Here is an 11,651-nt window from a genome sequence, read left to right as displayed (position 1 = left end):
AACTGGTTTGACCCTGCTCAATGTGGTGTAACGTTCTGCTCAATGTGGTGTAACGTTGGCAGTGGTTTGGGTCTATCACAATGTGGTGTAACGTTAGACAGTGGATGATTATTTTAAATGTTTACTTTACTTTTATTCAGTCTATTTTATTTACCGTTTTGCTAAATCTGCCGCTTTTGTGCAATCTAACCTTAGCCTATCCTTGTTACCCAATTGCATCAAGAATGCATGTGGTGTGGAGCCGTCATCGCCAGCTGAAGCTGAAGATTAGATGGTCTAGTCTTATTTTTAAGTCGTGGAACTGTATATTAATTTGTCATAGTGTGTGCTCGGACTGATACTTGGACCGAGATTTAATACATGCTATTGTTCAGAAATTGATGTAAATTTCTGGCCGTGACAGCACATAACTGAAATAAGGTTCACACACACCAAGATAATCTATGTTTCGCACAATATAATATTCCACAAATGATATTAGATTTTAGGATATTATGGTCAATGACGAACCCAGAACAAAAATTATCAAGTGTCCTATATATGTCCTAACACATATAATATTCTTATTTTAAACTAATAATATGATTAATATAGACTAAAACAACTAAATATTAGAATTCTACCCAGGTCCTATGACCCCCGTAACACTATATAGGAACGTCCCTGATTGTGGTTCATACAAGCTCAACATAATCTATTAAATCGTCGAGTCATGATCTCATCCTGCAAGCTCTTGTAATATTGTTGTTGTAGCCCAGACATGCCAGTAATATCCATAGTCATTATTCTCTCTTCTTCTAACATTCTCTTCAAATCTATCTCTTTACTCTTCAATTCTAATTCTTTGCTCCTCACATCAAGATTTTTTGTCTCGTTAGCAACCCTCACTTGTTCTAGTGCAACCTTCTGTTGTTCTAGGGCATATATTTGTTGATATCGCTCATCTTTCTTGAACACTTTCTCTGCATCTGCCTCTATCTTATTTGCACATAGATAATCTAAATCCTCCCTATAGACAACATCTCTACCTTGTCGTAGTATTTCTTTCTCCTCATCTCCACTTTGTCCTAGTTTTTCTTTCCCCTTACTATTTTCTGGTCTCTTCGGTAACTCATGTTCTGGAGTAGCAGCAGCCCCCATTGCACTGCCATCATCCCAATCTAGTGAGTTGTTTTTCTCAGCCAATGGGTTACCACGATATTCGTCTTCACTGTTTTCATATTCTGGAGTAGCAACAGCCTCAGTATCATCAGAAGTAGTAGTAGTAATTAGACTTGAATTGGAGGTTGTTTTCTGTTTTTTGTGACGTGACATCTGAGATGGCCTATCAATCCATTTTTGCTGGTTTCTCAACAGATTCCAACAATGCAGCAAATGAAATGATCTATGATTCTCATCTTTGGCCTTGTACAGAGCACAAGCATGCATAATCTGCACATGTAAAAATGTCATTAACTCTATAGTCTCCATATAAAGTGAGAGCTAATTTTATGGACACAAGAGCAAACCTTATCTTGACTTGACACCCAACTTTGCCTTCTATCCTCAATCTGGGCTAGACATCCTGTGAACTTGCTTACATTATCTTGAATAGTAGACCAACGGTGCATGAGAGAAGTTTGCGAACGGTCTGATGTAAAGTCCTTGTTTGAGTGGAAGTAATCATAAATTCTCTTCCAGTATGCAGAACGAGATTGTTCATTGCACTGGAATGCATCTTTACTAACATTTAACCATGCCAAAACCAACATTTCGTCTTCCTTCCCACTGAAATTCTTTGTTCTTTTTTGGTTTCGTAACTTCCGTTTCACAACAACTTCTTCCATTGGTGAATGTTGCTCCTCAGGTGGACTGGTACCCATCACAACCCAATTTAGTGAGTTGTTTTTCTCAGCCAATGGGTTAATATGATATTCATCTTCATCGTTTTCACATTTTGGAGTAGCAGCAACCTCCGAATCATCTGAAGTAGTAATAGTAGACATAACTAGACTTGAATCGGAGGTTGTCTTCTGTTTTTTGTGAGATGACATCTGAGATGGCCTATCAATCCATTTTTGCTGGTTTCTCAACAGATTCCAACAATGAACCAAATGAAATGATCTATGATTCTCATCTCCGGCCTTGTACAGAGCACAAGCATGCATAATCTGCACATGTCAAAATATCATATTAACTCTATAGTCTCCATATGAAGTGAGAGCTAATTTTACGGACACAAGAGCAAACCTTATCTTGATTTGACACCCAGCTTTGCTTTCTATCCTCAATCTGGCTCAGACATTCCGTGAACTTGTTTACATTATCTTGAATAGTAGACCAACGGTGCATGAGGGAACTTTGCGAACGGTCTGAAGTAAAGTCCCTGTTTGAGTGGAAGTAATCGTAAATCCTTGTCCAGTATGCAGAACGGGATTGTTCGTTGCATTGGATTGCATCCTTACTGACATTCAACCATGCCAAAACCAACATCTCGTCTTCCTTCCCACTGAAATTCTTTGTTCTTTTCTGGTTTCGTTTGACAGCAACGACTTCTTCGATTGGTGAATGCTGCTCCTCAGGTGGACTAGCCCCCATCACCGTGCCATCATCCCAATATGGTGAGTTCTTTCTCTCAGCTGATGAGTTAACATGATATTCGTTTCCATCCATGGTCACTGTTACATTCATAACAAAATGGCATATGACCAGTCAGTAGAACGAATGCAAGTAGACCACTATACAGTACACACATGGTGTCGTTTTCAGTAAAATTCAGAGCACCCATTCTCAATGTACTAAAATCAGATCAGCATTCCAATCACATCTATGCCAGTTTCTTCATCTAAAATCATCATTCGATCAGATCATGTACACACACTAAAATCGTAACTTAGAATTTCAGCATTTGAACCACCGTTTCATCTAGGCGACGACCGGGACTAGGGTAGGAGCAGGGGCAGTGGATTACCCCCGTTTCGGAGCCGCGGCGGAGGTGGCCGTGCCTAGGGAGGAGAAAGCCGGGCGGCGGTCGAGCTCCGCCTCGGGGAGGAGCCAGAGGAGGAGCGCGGACTCCTCGCCGCGGACTGAGTGTAGAGGCGGGAGGCAGCCCGCACTTGAGAGGGGTGGATGGCGGTGGGGGGGACGGCCTCCGTGCGTGGGCAAGGTCGCGGAGCACCCGCGGGTCGCGGCGGTCGGTGAGGGCGGCGGTGGCGGCGGCGGGCGGTGATCGCGGCGGAGGCAGAAGTGGACGGAGGTTTTTTTAGCCCTAACAAAAATCTCTAAATTTAGGTACAAAGCTTAGACTTGGTCTTGGGCGGCGGCCCATTAGGTGGATCGCGCCACCCACCAAATGGGCCGGGTGAGCCGGCTGCGGCCCATTAGGTGGGTGAATGGATCACACCACCTCCACCTCACCCCTCCCCCCCTCCAAAACCTCTCCGAGCTGAGCCTCCAAACCCTAGATCCCCTCGCCGCCGGCCATGGCCTCCGCCGCCGCCGCCTACTACCGCGACCGCGACGACCCTGCCCCGTCCCACCCCTCCTCCGGCGCGATGGCGGCGTACGACCCCAGCTACGTGCCGGACTCCGTCAAGACCTTCGTCTCCCACCTCTACCGCCACATCCGCGACCGCAACGTGTACGAGACGCACCAGATGTACGAGGGAGGATTCCACCGGCTCTCCGACCGCCACTTCCGGGACACCCCCTGGCCCCCCGCCGAGGCGGTGGCGCCGCACTGCGACGGCGACCACGTCTTCCTCCTCCTCTACCGGGAGCTCTGGTTCCGCCACGCCCACGCGCGCCTCCAGGGGCTCACCCCGGCGCAGCGCGCCGAGTCCTGGGACAACTACTGCTCGCTCTTCAGCGTCATCCTCCAGGGCGTCGTCAACATGCAGCTGCCCAACCAGTGGCTCTGGGACATGGTCGACGAGTTCGTCTACCAGTTCCAGAGCTACTGCCAGTACCGCGCCAAGCTCAAGAACAAGACCCAGGAGGAGATCAACCTCCTCAAGCAGTACGATCAGGTCCATCCACTGTTCTTTCAATCTTCGTTAGATTTTAGCTTGTTCCATCATTCAAAGTGAATCAGAACCGCTGCATGCAAAAAAAATATACTCCCTCCGGTCCATATTATAAGACTTTCTGGGTGGTTTCTCTAGATTCATCCATGTATCATATATACACACACACACAAATATATCTAGGTAATGCTAGGAAATTTTATAATGTGGAACGGATGGAATATATGTTTTGATTTGGCAGCTTGTTTTCATCAATCAAAGTGAATCAGAACTTCTGCATTGTGAAAAATATTTGTGATTTGGTGATTTGCACTATGAAGGGTTGCCTCTCGATGGCTCTGTTGTTTGTTTGGACTATGGAGTTTAAGAAGTAATGGAACAGAGCCGGTTCTTGCTTGTCACAACTTGTTAGTGGTACTCGCAGTTTTTGTTTGTAATTTATAATTGAGTTTTAGGAGGTTGCTTGTGATATGAGATTTGTGTTCAAAGACTCTACATGATATCAACACGTAATGCCATTAGTTCTCGTCCTGAGTTTATTTGGCAGTAGCATTGTTTATTGCACTGTTATGGGCTGTCTTCATTAATATGTGCCTTTCGTTTATGTGGGATGAATCCTGGATGCATACCTTTGTTTTCGTTGTGAGTTTATTTGGCAGTAGCATTGTTTATTGTACAGTTATGGGCTGTCTTCATTAATATGTGCTGTTCGTTGTATGTGGGATGAATCCTGGATGCCATACCTTTGTTTTATCGGCTTTCTGTTGATAGTTTTGTCATTATTAGTCTATTTCTTTTTATTAATTTGCAGGCATGGAGTGTTTATGGGGTTCTCAATTACTTGAAAGCACTGGTGGAGAAGTCAATGATCGGAGAGATCCTGGAGAGGGAGAAGGTTGGGCTTGAGCAGTTCACGGCAACAGATGGGTATGACTATGAGGGTGGGAGCAATGTGTTGAAAATGCTGGGGTACTACAGCATGATTGGGCTGCTCAGGGTGCATTGCCTTCTTGGGGATTACCATACTGGGCTCAAGTGTTTGGCTCCAATAGATATAAGCCAGCAGGGTGTCTACACCACTGTGATTGGAAGTCACATTTCCACTATTTACCACTATGGGTTTGCCAGCCTCATGATGCGCAGGTATGTATTAGGCTAACATGCCTGTGCATTTCTGTTCCCCATCTTTATTGCTATTTTCTTTATCTATTGTTTATTGTTCTACATCTTGAGTTTTTTTTTTTTTTTGAAACCATATGCTTTCTTTAAACAAATAAGCCAATTTATACCTGTACACAAAACTTGTTTAATGAGAAAGGTTGAGAAGGCTAGAACTAGGATGACTTATAGTTTTGATTGGATGGAGTATCTAGTGATATTATTCTATACTAAATATTGGTTTTACTTTCTTAACCTGCATGATACAGTATGAGTTGGTATCCTTGTTCTGATACTTCTATGTCTAACATCAAACTGTACTTGTTTTATGCTGATGTGATGTTAAAATGCACCTTCCTCATCCCTTCTGGTAATCAGTGATGGACCATTTTCTTTACCTAAGCATTGTTAAACTTTTTCGGTGCCCCTTCTCTCACATCTGTATCTTTAAATCTCCTTTTTTATGTAAAAACTAGTAGGATGCCCATGCATTGCAAATGGGCCCATAAGACTGGTGATGGACTGCATGGGTCCAGAAGGGAAAAGGGAGTTGTTTTTTTTATCCAACCACTTTCTTCTATTTTCTTCGGGGAGTCGGTGATTGCACTTTGCGCGGTGTGGGGAGGAGCGAACAGACAACTCTGCTTTTAAGTAGTAGATAAATAGAAATTGCTTAACTTTACGATGTTCACTTTGAGTCCTATAGTATTTTACTTCCTTTCAGCTCCAAGTAATTGAACTAAATGTAACATTGTAGTTTAACATCATCTTATCTTTCGGAATATGGTAAAAGCTTTCTGTACAGTCCATCTGTAGTCAATATTTTTATGCAGTTCTCTACTTATTAATGGTCCGAGGTTCCATGGTCCATCATTAAGTCCTTGACTTCCCCTGCATGCCTCTGAAGTACTTAGCAACCTTAAATGGAGTTAGTCATTCATTTGGATTGTTACAAAAGTTACTGCCCATAGCAACCTTATGAAATTTTGGATTTGCAAACATTTTGGTAGTCCTATTGATTGCGAACCAAACAGTGCTAAGCAAACAAAATTTTGTTAGCAAACCAACCAAGCAGTACACTACATTAGCATTACCAATTGTTTGTAAGTCATCAAACAAACTGGCCCATAACTACCAAATGAAATTTTGCTATTTTCAATTGTCCAAGCTGACTGTTTTTATCTGATAAGACATATTTCTGATGGATTTCAGGTATGTTGACGGTATACGGGAATTTAACAAAATTCTATTGTATATCCTAAAGGCTAAACAATACCACCAGAATTCCCCCCAGTATGACCAGATACTTAAGAAAAATGAGCAGATGTATGCGCTATTGGCAATCTGCCTCTCATTATGTCCACAGGACAAGCTCATAGATGAAAACGTTAGCACTCAGCTGAAGGAAAAGTATGGTGACAAAATGACAAAGATGCATAGGTACGATGATGAGGCATATGCTATGTATGATGAACTCTTTTCCTATGCCTGCCCCAAGTTCATTACTGCATCACATCCAGTTCCAGGAGAGCCACTCATAAATTACAACCAGGTATTTATTTAAGTCAAGATTGTGGTTCTCTTTTTTGTGTTTTATTGAAACTATCTACACCAGGTATTTATTTTTTTGTTCCCAGGTTATACATAGTGTTACAGTTTGCTGAAGTTGCATGTTAACTATTTTGAGTATATTTACTTGCATGTTATGGGACACTTGAAATGTACAATCCATGAGTTTCCTTGCTCAGACATTACCGCTAAGTTCTGATTATCCAGTAATGTAGTATCAATGATATTTTTTTTGTGTTCAGTTCTATCATGGACTTGTTTCTGATAATGTAGTTCCTTTTATTTTAATACTCCCTCCGTCACATGATTTAGCTGCTTCTAGCAATCAATTTTGTCTCATAATATAGCTACATGTAGCAATCAATATTTGTTTGATAATATAGCTACTTCTAGCATTCCAATTTCTCATGATATAGCTTCTCCACCTTCCTCATCTCAACCAATCATGACCCTCCCTCATTTAAGTTTTTCGATCTACTTTCCCATCTCAACCAATCACAGCCCTCATTCAAATTCACCCCATTCCTTAATACCCCCAATAAAGGCCATAGGTTTCTATATCATGAGACGGAGGGAGTACTATTTATTTCAGTTTTTTTTTTGAGTTTCACTCGTCAACCAATCAGGCACTATTTTTCTTGAATTTTGACCAAAATATTGAACTACGTTCTATTGAACAGGATGCTTATCGTCTTCAATTGAAGCTGTTTCTTTATGAAGTGAAACAACAACAATTGCTCTCTGGTATCAGAAGCTATCTCAAGCTGTATTCAACGATAACAATTGGCAAACTTGCCAAGTACATGGATGTGGATGAGGTTACACTAAGGTCTGTGTATTTGTTATATGTTTTACTGCTAATACATGAAATTTTCTGATTCATGATAACATAATTGGTATATGATGGCAGGACAATTCTTATGACATACAAACACAAAATGCATTCAATCAACAGTGATGGAAAGGTCATATCCAGTGCAGACTTTGACTTCTATATTGATGAGGTAGGATGATTAGTTTTTTTACCTCACTTCCTTGCTGACTATGGAATCTATTTGTACTCACCCTCACACTTATGTGTGAGAAGAATGGTGTATGTTTTCTGTTTTTCTGTAAATTTTCCTGGGTAGTAGCATTATTATGGCTTGTTTGGTTCCTGACATCAGCCTCGTTCTGGCATAGAACATGCAGCATCTACTTAGGCTGCGTTTGGCAGTTGGTGGGAGGTGGGTTAGTTATCCGGTGAGTAAAACGTGGTAATAGATAGTACGTAATTAATTAATTATTAAAAAATATAAAATAGATTAATATGGTTTTTTAAAACGACTTTCCTATAGAAATTTTTTGTAAAAAATACACCGTTTAGCAGTTCGGGAAGCGTGCGTGCGGGAAACGAGAGAATCTGTTTTGTTAACCTTCATTGCCGAACACGGCCTTATTTGGTTTCCTGCAGAGGCAAGTGGCTCTGTACCTCTGCGCAAAATGCTAGTGGGAGCCTGGCCATAAGGAAACTAGTTCCAGAATCATTTCTTGCTGGCCTGGCTGGCTTGAGTCTAAAAAAAAGCTGCCTATATGCAATGTCCCCTCTTGATATTCCACAAGAGAAGGGACATATGCATGAAACCAAACAATTTCTATGAGGAAACCAAATAAACTGAGCTAACTAAATAAATCAACATGTTTGTTGGAAACAAGTCCACCTGAGCCAGGCTTGGTGGGACAAGCCAGGCCATCGAGAAGACAGGAAACTAAACTCGCCCTTAGTGTTTAGATCTCCTGTTGGTGGCTAAACGCTTAATGTTCATTTTAACAGATATTCTTGAAACATTATCTCCTTCGTTTGTGCTTTTATGATAATTCCCTTTTTTTTTGTCTTATGAATTTGACTAGCATAAGGGTTATCACCTATCGATGTATGAGTGCAAAATACTCTATATCTGTTTTCTCTTAGGTTTCTGCATGCATGAGAGGAAGTGTATGGCTCTTTACGCCTGCACCTCAAGCACTATTATTATTTTGATATCTTTGCTAAATGCTTGGAGAAAAGTGTTTTACTTACCCAGTTCAAGTTTTTGGACATGAGTTTTGTGCATCTGGGCTTATGAATTTGACAAGTATAAGAATTATTAGTGATTGTTAAGTATTCAACAGTTCTGCATGAATGGCAGGAATGTGTTTCTTTGCCCACACTTAAGTATGAAACTTTTAGCAAATGCAATGATGCAACTTACTGTACGTTACTGTTCTATTTGACTAAGAAAATCATTTGCATTCACAGGACATTATTCATGTTGTTGAATCCAAGTTAACCAAGAACCATGGTGATTACTTTTTGAGACAAATTTTGAAGGTACCTGTAGATATTTTAATAGTTTTTCATGTTTACTTGCTTGCAAATGCAACACCATTTCCCTGGATGCTATTATAGTTTCCTCAGCGATAACCATAATCTAACATTTCTTTGCCGTACTTCACAGTTTGAGGAAATGATTAGTCAGCTGGATAAAGTACAATTTGATTGAACCTGCTATCATCAAGGCTGAAGCTCCTAGTTTGTGTTTCAGCGGGAAGCATTGTTGGTGATGGATACCAATGATAAATTTTTGTGCTATCCTTTTTTTGGACGACACTAACTATTTCATCCACTTGTCATGGCATGCGCTACATGTTGATATCGTTTTAAGGTTTGAAGAATATCGCATCTAAATTGTTCTGTTCTTATCATCAACAATGCAGTCGCCAGAACATTGCAAAGTTGCAGTTGTCGGCGAATGCTGTGGACTTGCCTGTTGCTGTAGACTTCTGGATATCATTGCTGCATCTGTTGAAAGCAGTACCAGCTTAAACCTTCTCGTTGAGCCATATGTACTGAAATTCCCTGTTTTGAGTTGTATTCTAGATCATCTTGTTCGCTTCTGACCGGTATAGATCTTTCATTTGAATCACCAGATAATTAGTCATAGATAGCCCTGTCCGTTGAAGAATCTAAGCGAACGATGACATTCTCCCCGTTAGTGGGCATATTAGAGCATCATCTGAATTTGACATCTAGCGTCATTTTGTAACTTCTTTCGGATCTATAGTTTTACCTGGCAGTGTAGATAGGAGCCGTACAAGCAAGTAAAACTATTTTACTCGCGCCATCTCAGAATATATCGGCTTCTAACATTCAAAAGTTCTCTCTATCATTCATATAGCTTATTCTCTCTGAATTCTACCTTAACCAAACACGATTATCTTATTTGATTTCTCCACATCTGCTTTGGGTCTTTAGAATTTGTAAACAATCTGAGCTAATGTTTTAGCTATTAGGTATAACGAGCCAACTTGAGCTAGCTCATGAAGCATTTAGTAGCCAGTAGCCTAAAGACAAAAAGAAAAGCCTATACACAAGACACCCTGAAACCCGAACCCAAATTATCTCCACTAGTCCGCACTCATCACTTCCCAGCCAGCAGCTTCCCTCTTCAGCCTCTTCTATCGTAGTCTCGCTCTCACGCCATCACTCTCTCATGCCGTCTGCACCAGGTGAGATTAACCCTTGTGCTCCATCAGTATTCCCTTCTGCTATTGTTGTTAGGCCGCGTTTGGTAGTACGGAGGGACGGGTTAGTTATCTGGTGCGGAAAACGTAGTAATAGATTAGTACATGATTAATTAATTATTAACTATTAAAAAAATATAAAATAGATTAATATGTTTTTTTAAAACAATTTTTCTATAAAATATTTTCATAAAAAATACACCGTTTAGTAGTTTGGAAGCGTGCGCGTGGAAAATGAGAGAGTTTAATTATCTTATAGGGTGGCCGAATGCAGCCTTACTCGTGAGCAAAACGAGCAGAGCCAAGCTACACTTTTAGCTCTTTAGAATAACTAAGCCAGCCAGCTAGCCAAAGCCGAGCCAAGCCGGTTTGCAGTCATAATTACCTGTACAACTCAACTGTCTCAAATAGATAAATTAAACACTCGAGTAGCAAACACCCTCGTCTTTTCAATTTTAATTTTTAACCTAATTTTAGGTTATTACATCAAATTTTATTTTTCAGTATTTGTTTAGATCACTAGAACCACATATATAAATTTTTTATTCAGTAATTAATTTTTGTTTTTAAATATGTCGACGAGGGCCTAACTCGCTTTAAATACTTCCATACGCGGTCCAAAACTATGAAGCTGATATGTTTTGCGCCGGTAAAAATAAATTTCAGCCGTGACGTGACGAAATGTAGACGTATGTATTACGCACGCAGCTATTTGGTACTGCTATCTTCTCTGCCAGAGAAAGAGATTTGTTTCCTTCGATACGTTTTCTCTCCAACTAATTGGATTATACGTTTCCCTCCAACTAATTGGATTGGATGTCTTCTATGTTTTTATCCATCTCATTTGTTGCATCGATCAACTCTCTCTTTGGTCCTCCGTCTCTGTCACCTGTAACCCTAACCATTTTTGCTATGGTTTTCACCTCGACTTTCTACACCTATGCTCTTATTAGTCCTCTCTTTTTACTATGCTTTACATGCCAACTGGTTGAGCTTATGATTCTTTTTTTTTTTAAACTATGGTTTACATGGCAACTGCAGTTGGTTTATTTCTTGTGTAATACATATCTCTCTGCACCTCATTCAAAAAGGTGTGGCCCTGTTATAAAAAGATGATGTTGCACAATGAACCTTTTCTAGAGGCAAAGATGATGGTACACCTCATCCAATTATATGTTTCTAATTAACAGAGAAATTAATCTAATTCGTTCGCTAAAATGCTTCATTTTAGTTAATTGGGTGGGAACTCTTTTGGACCCCTCTTAGTATCCATATCCTCTAGAGGATGATTCCCTAACCATGTCTTTTCCATTGAAATACTATTTAGAGTACCTTTAGTTCCCCTAATTAAAGCTTGCGACTATTATCTTCACTGCA

General features: G+C 40.5%; 2 protein-coding genes across 3 annotated transcripts; one reads left to right on the top strand and one right to left on the bottom strand.

Annotated features, from left to right (window-relative positions):
- Positions 1-379: 379 nt before the first annotated feature.
- On the bottom strand, positions 380-3,237 carry LOC102705072. Of its 2 annotated transcripts, XM_006654102.3 has the most exons (4): positions 2,951-3,237; positions 2,230-2,657; positions 1,509-2,150; positions 380-1,431 (listed from the first exon to the last, which is right to left on the bottom strand). In XM_006654102.3, exons 2-4 carry the CDS (start codon positions 2,650-2,652, stop codon positions 685-687), a joined length of 1,812 nt encoding a protein of 603 aa, XP_006654165.1. In that variant the 5' UTR covers positions 2,653-2,657; positions 2,951-3,237; the 3' UTR covers positions 380-684. The 2 variants fall into 2 exon arrangements, with proteins under 2 accessions (XP_006654165.1, XP_015693146.1); XM_015837660.2 differs by lacking the exon at positions 2,951-3,237 and having other exon boundaries at positions 2,230-2,888.
- Positions 3,238-3,406: 169 nt separating this feature from the next.
- On the top strand, positions 3,407-9,589 carry LOC102704802 (eukaryotic translation initiation factor 3 subunit L-like). The gene is made up of 7 exons (XM_006654101.3): positions 3,407-4,007; positions 4,816-5,147; positions 6,375-6,714; positions 7,412-7,560; positions 7,642-7,735; positions 9,010-9,081; positions 9,209-9,589. The coding sequence occupies exons 1-7, from the start codon at positions 3,462-3,464 to the stop codon at positions 9,251-9,253; spliced, it is 1,578 nt and encodes a 525-aa protein (XP_006654164.2). The 5' UTR covers positions 3,407-3,461; the 3' UTR covers positions 9,254-9,589.
- The last annotated feature ends 2,062 nt before the right edge of the window (positions 9,590-11,651 follow it).

This window comes from Oryza brachyantha, chromosome 5 (assembly GCF_000231095.2).
Source record: "Oryza brachyantha chromosome 5, ObraRS2, whole genome shotgun sequence".
Taxonomy (NCBI): Eukaryota; Viridiplantae; Streptophyta; class Magnoliopsida; order Poales; family Poaceae; genus Oryza; species Oryza brachyantha.
This window is presented reverse-complemented; position numbering and strand designations above follow the sequence as displayed.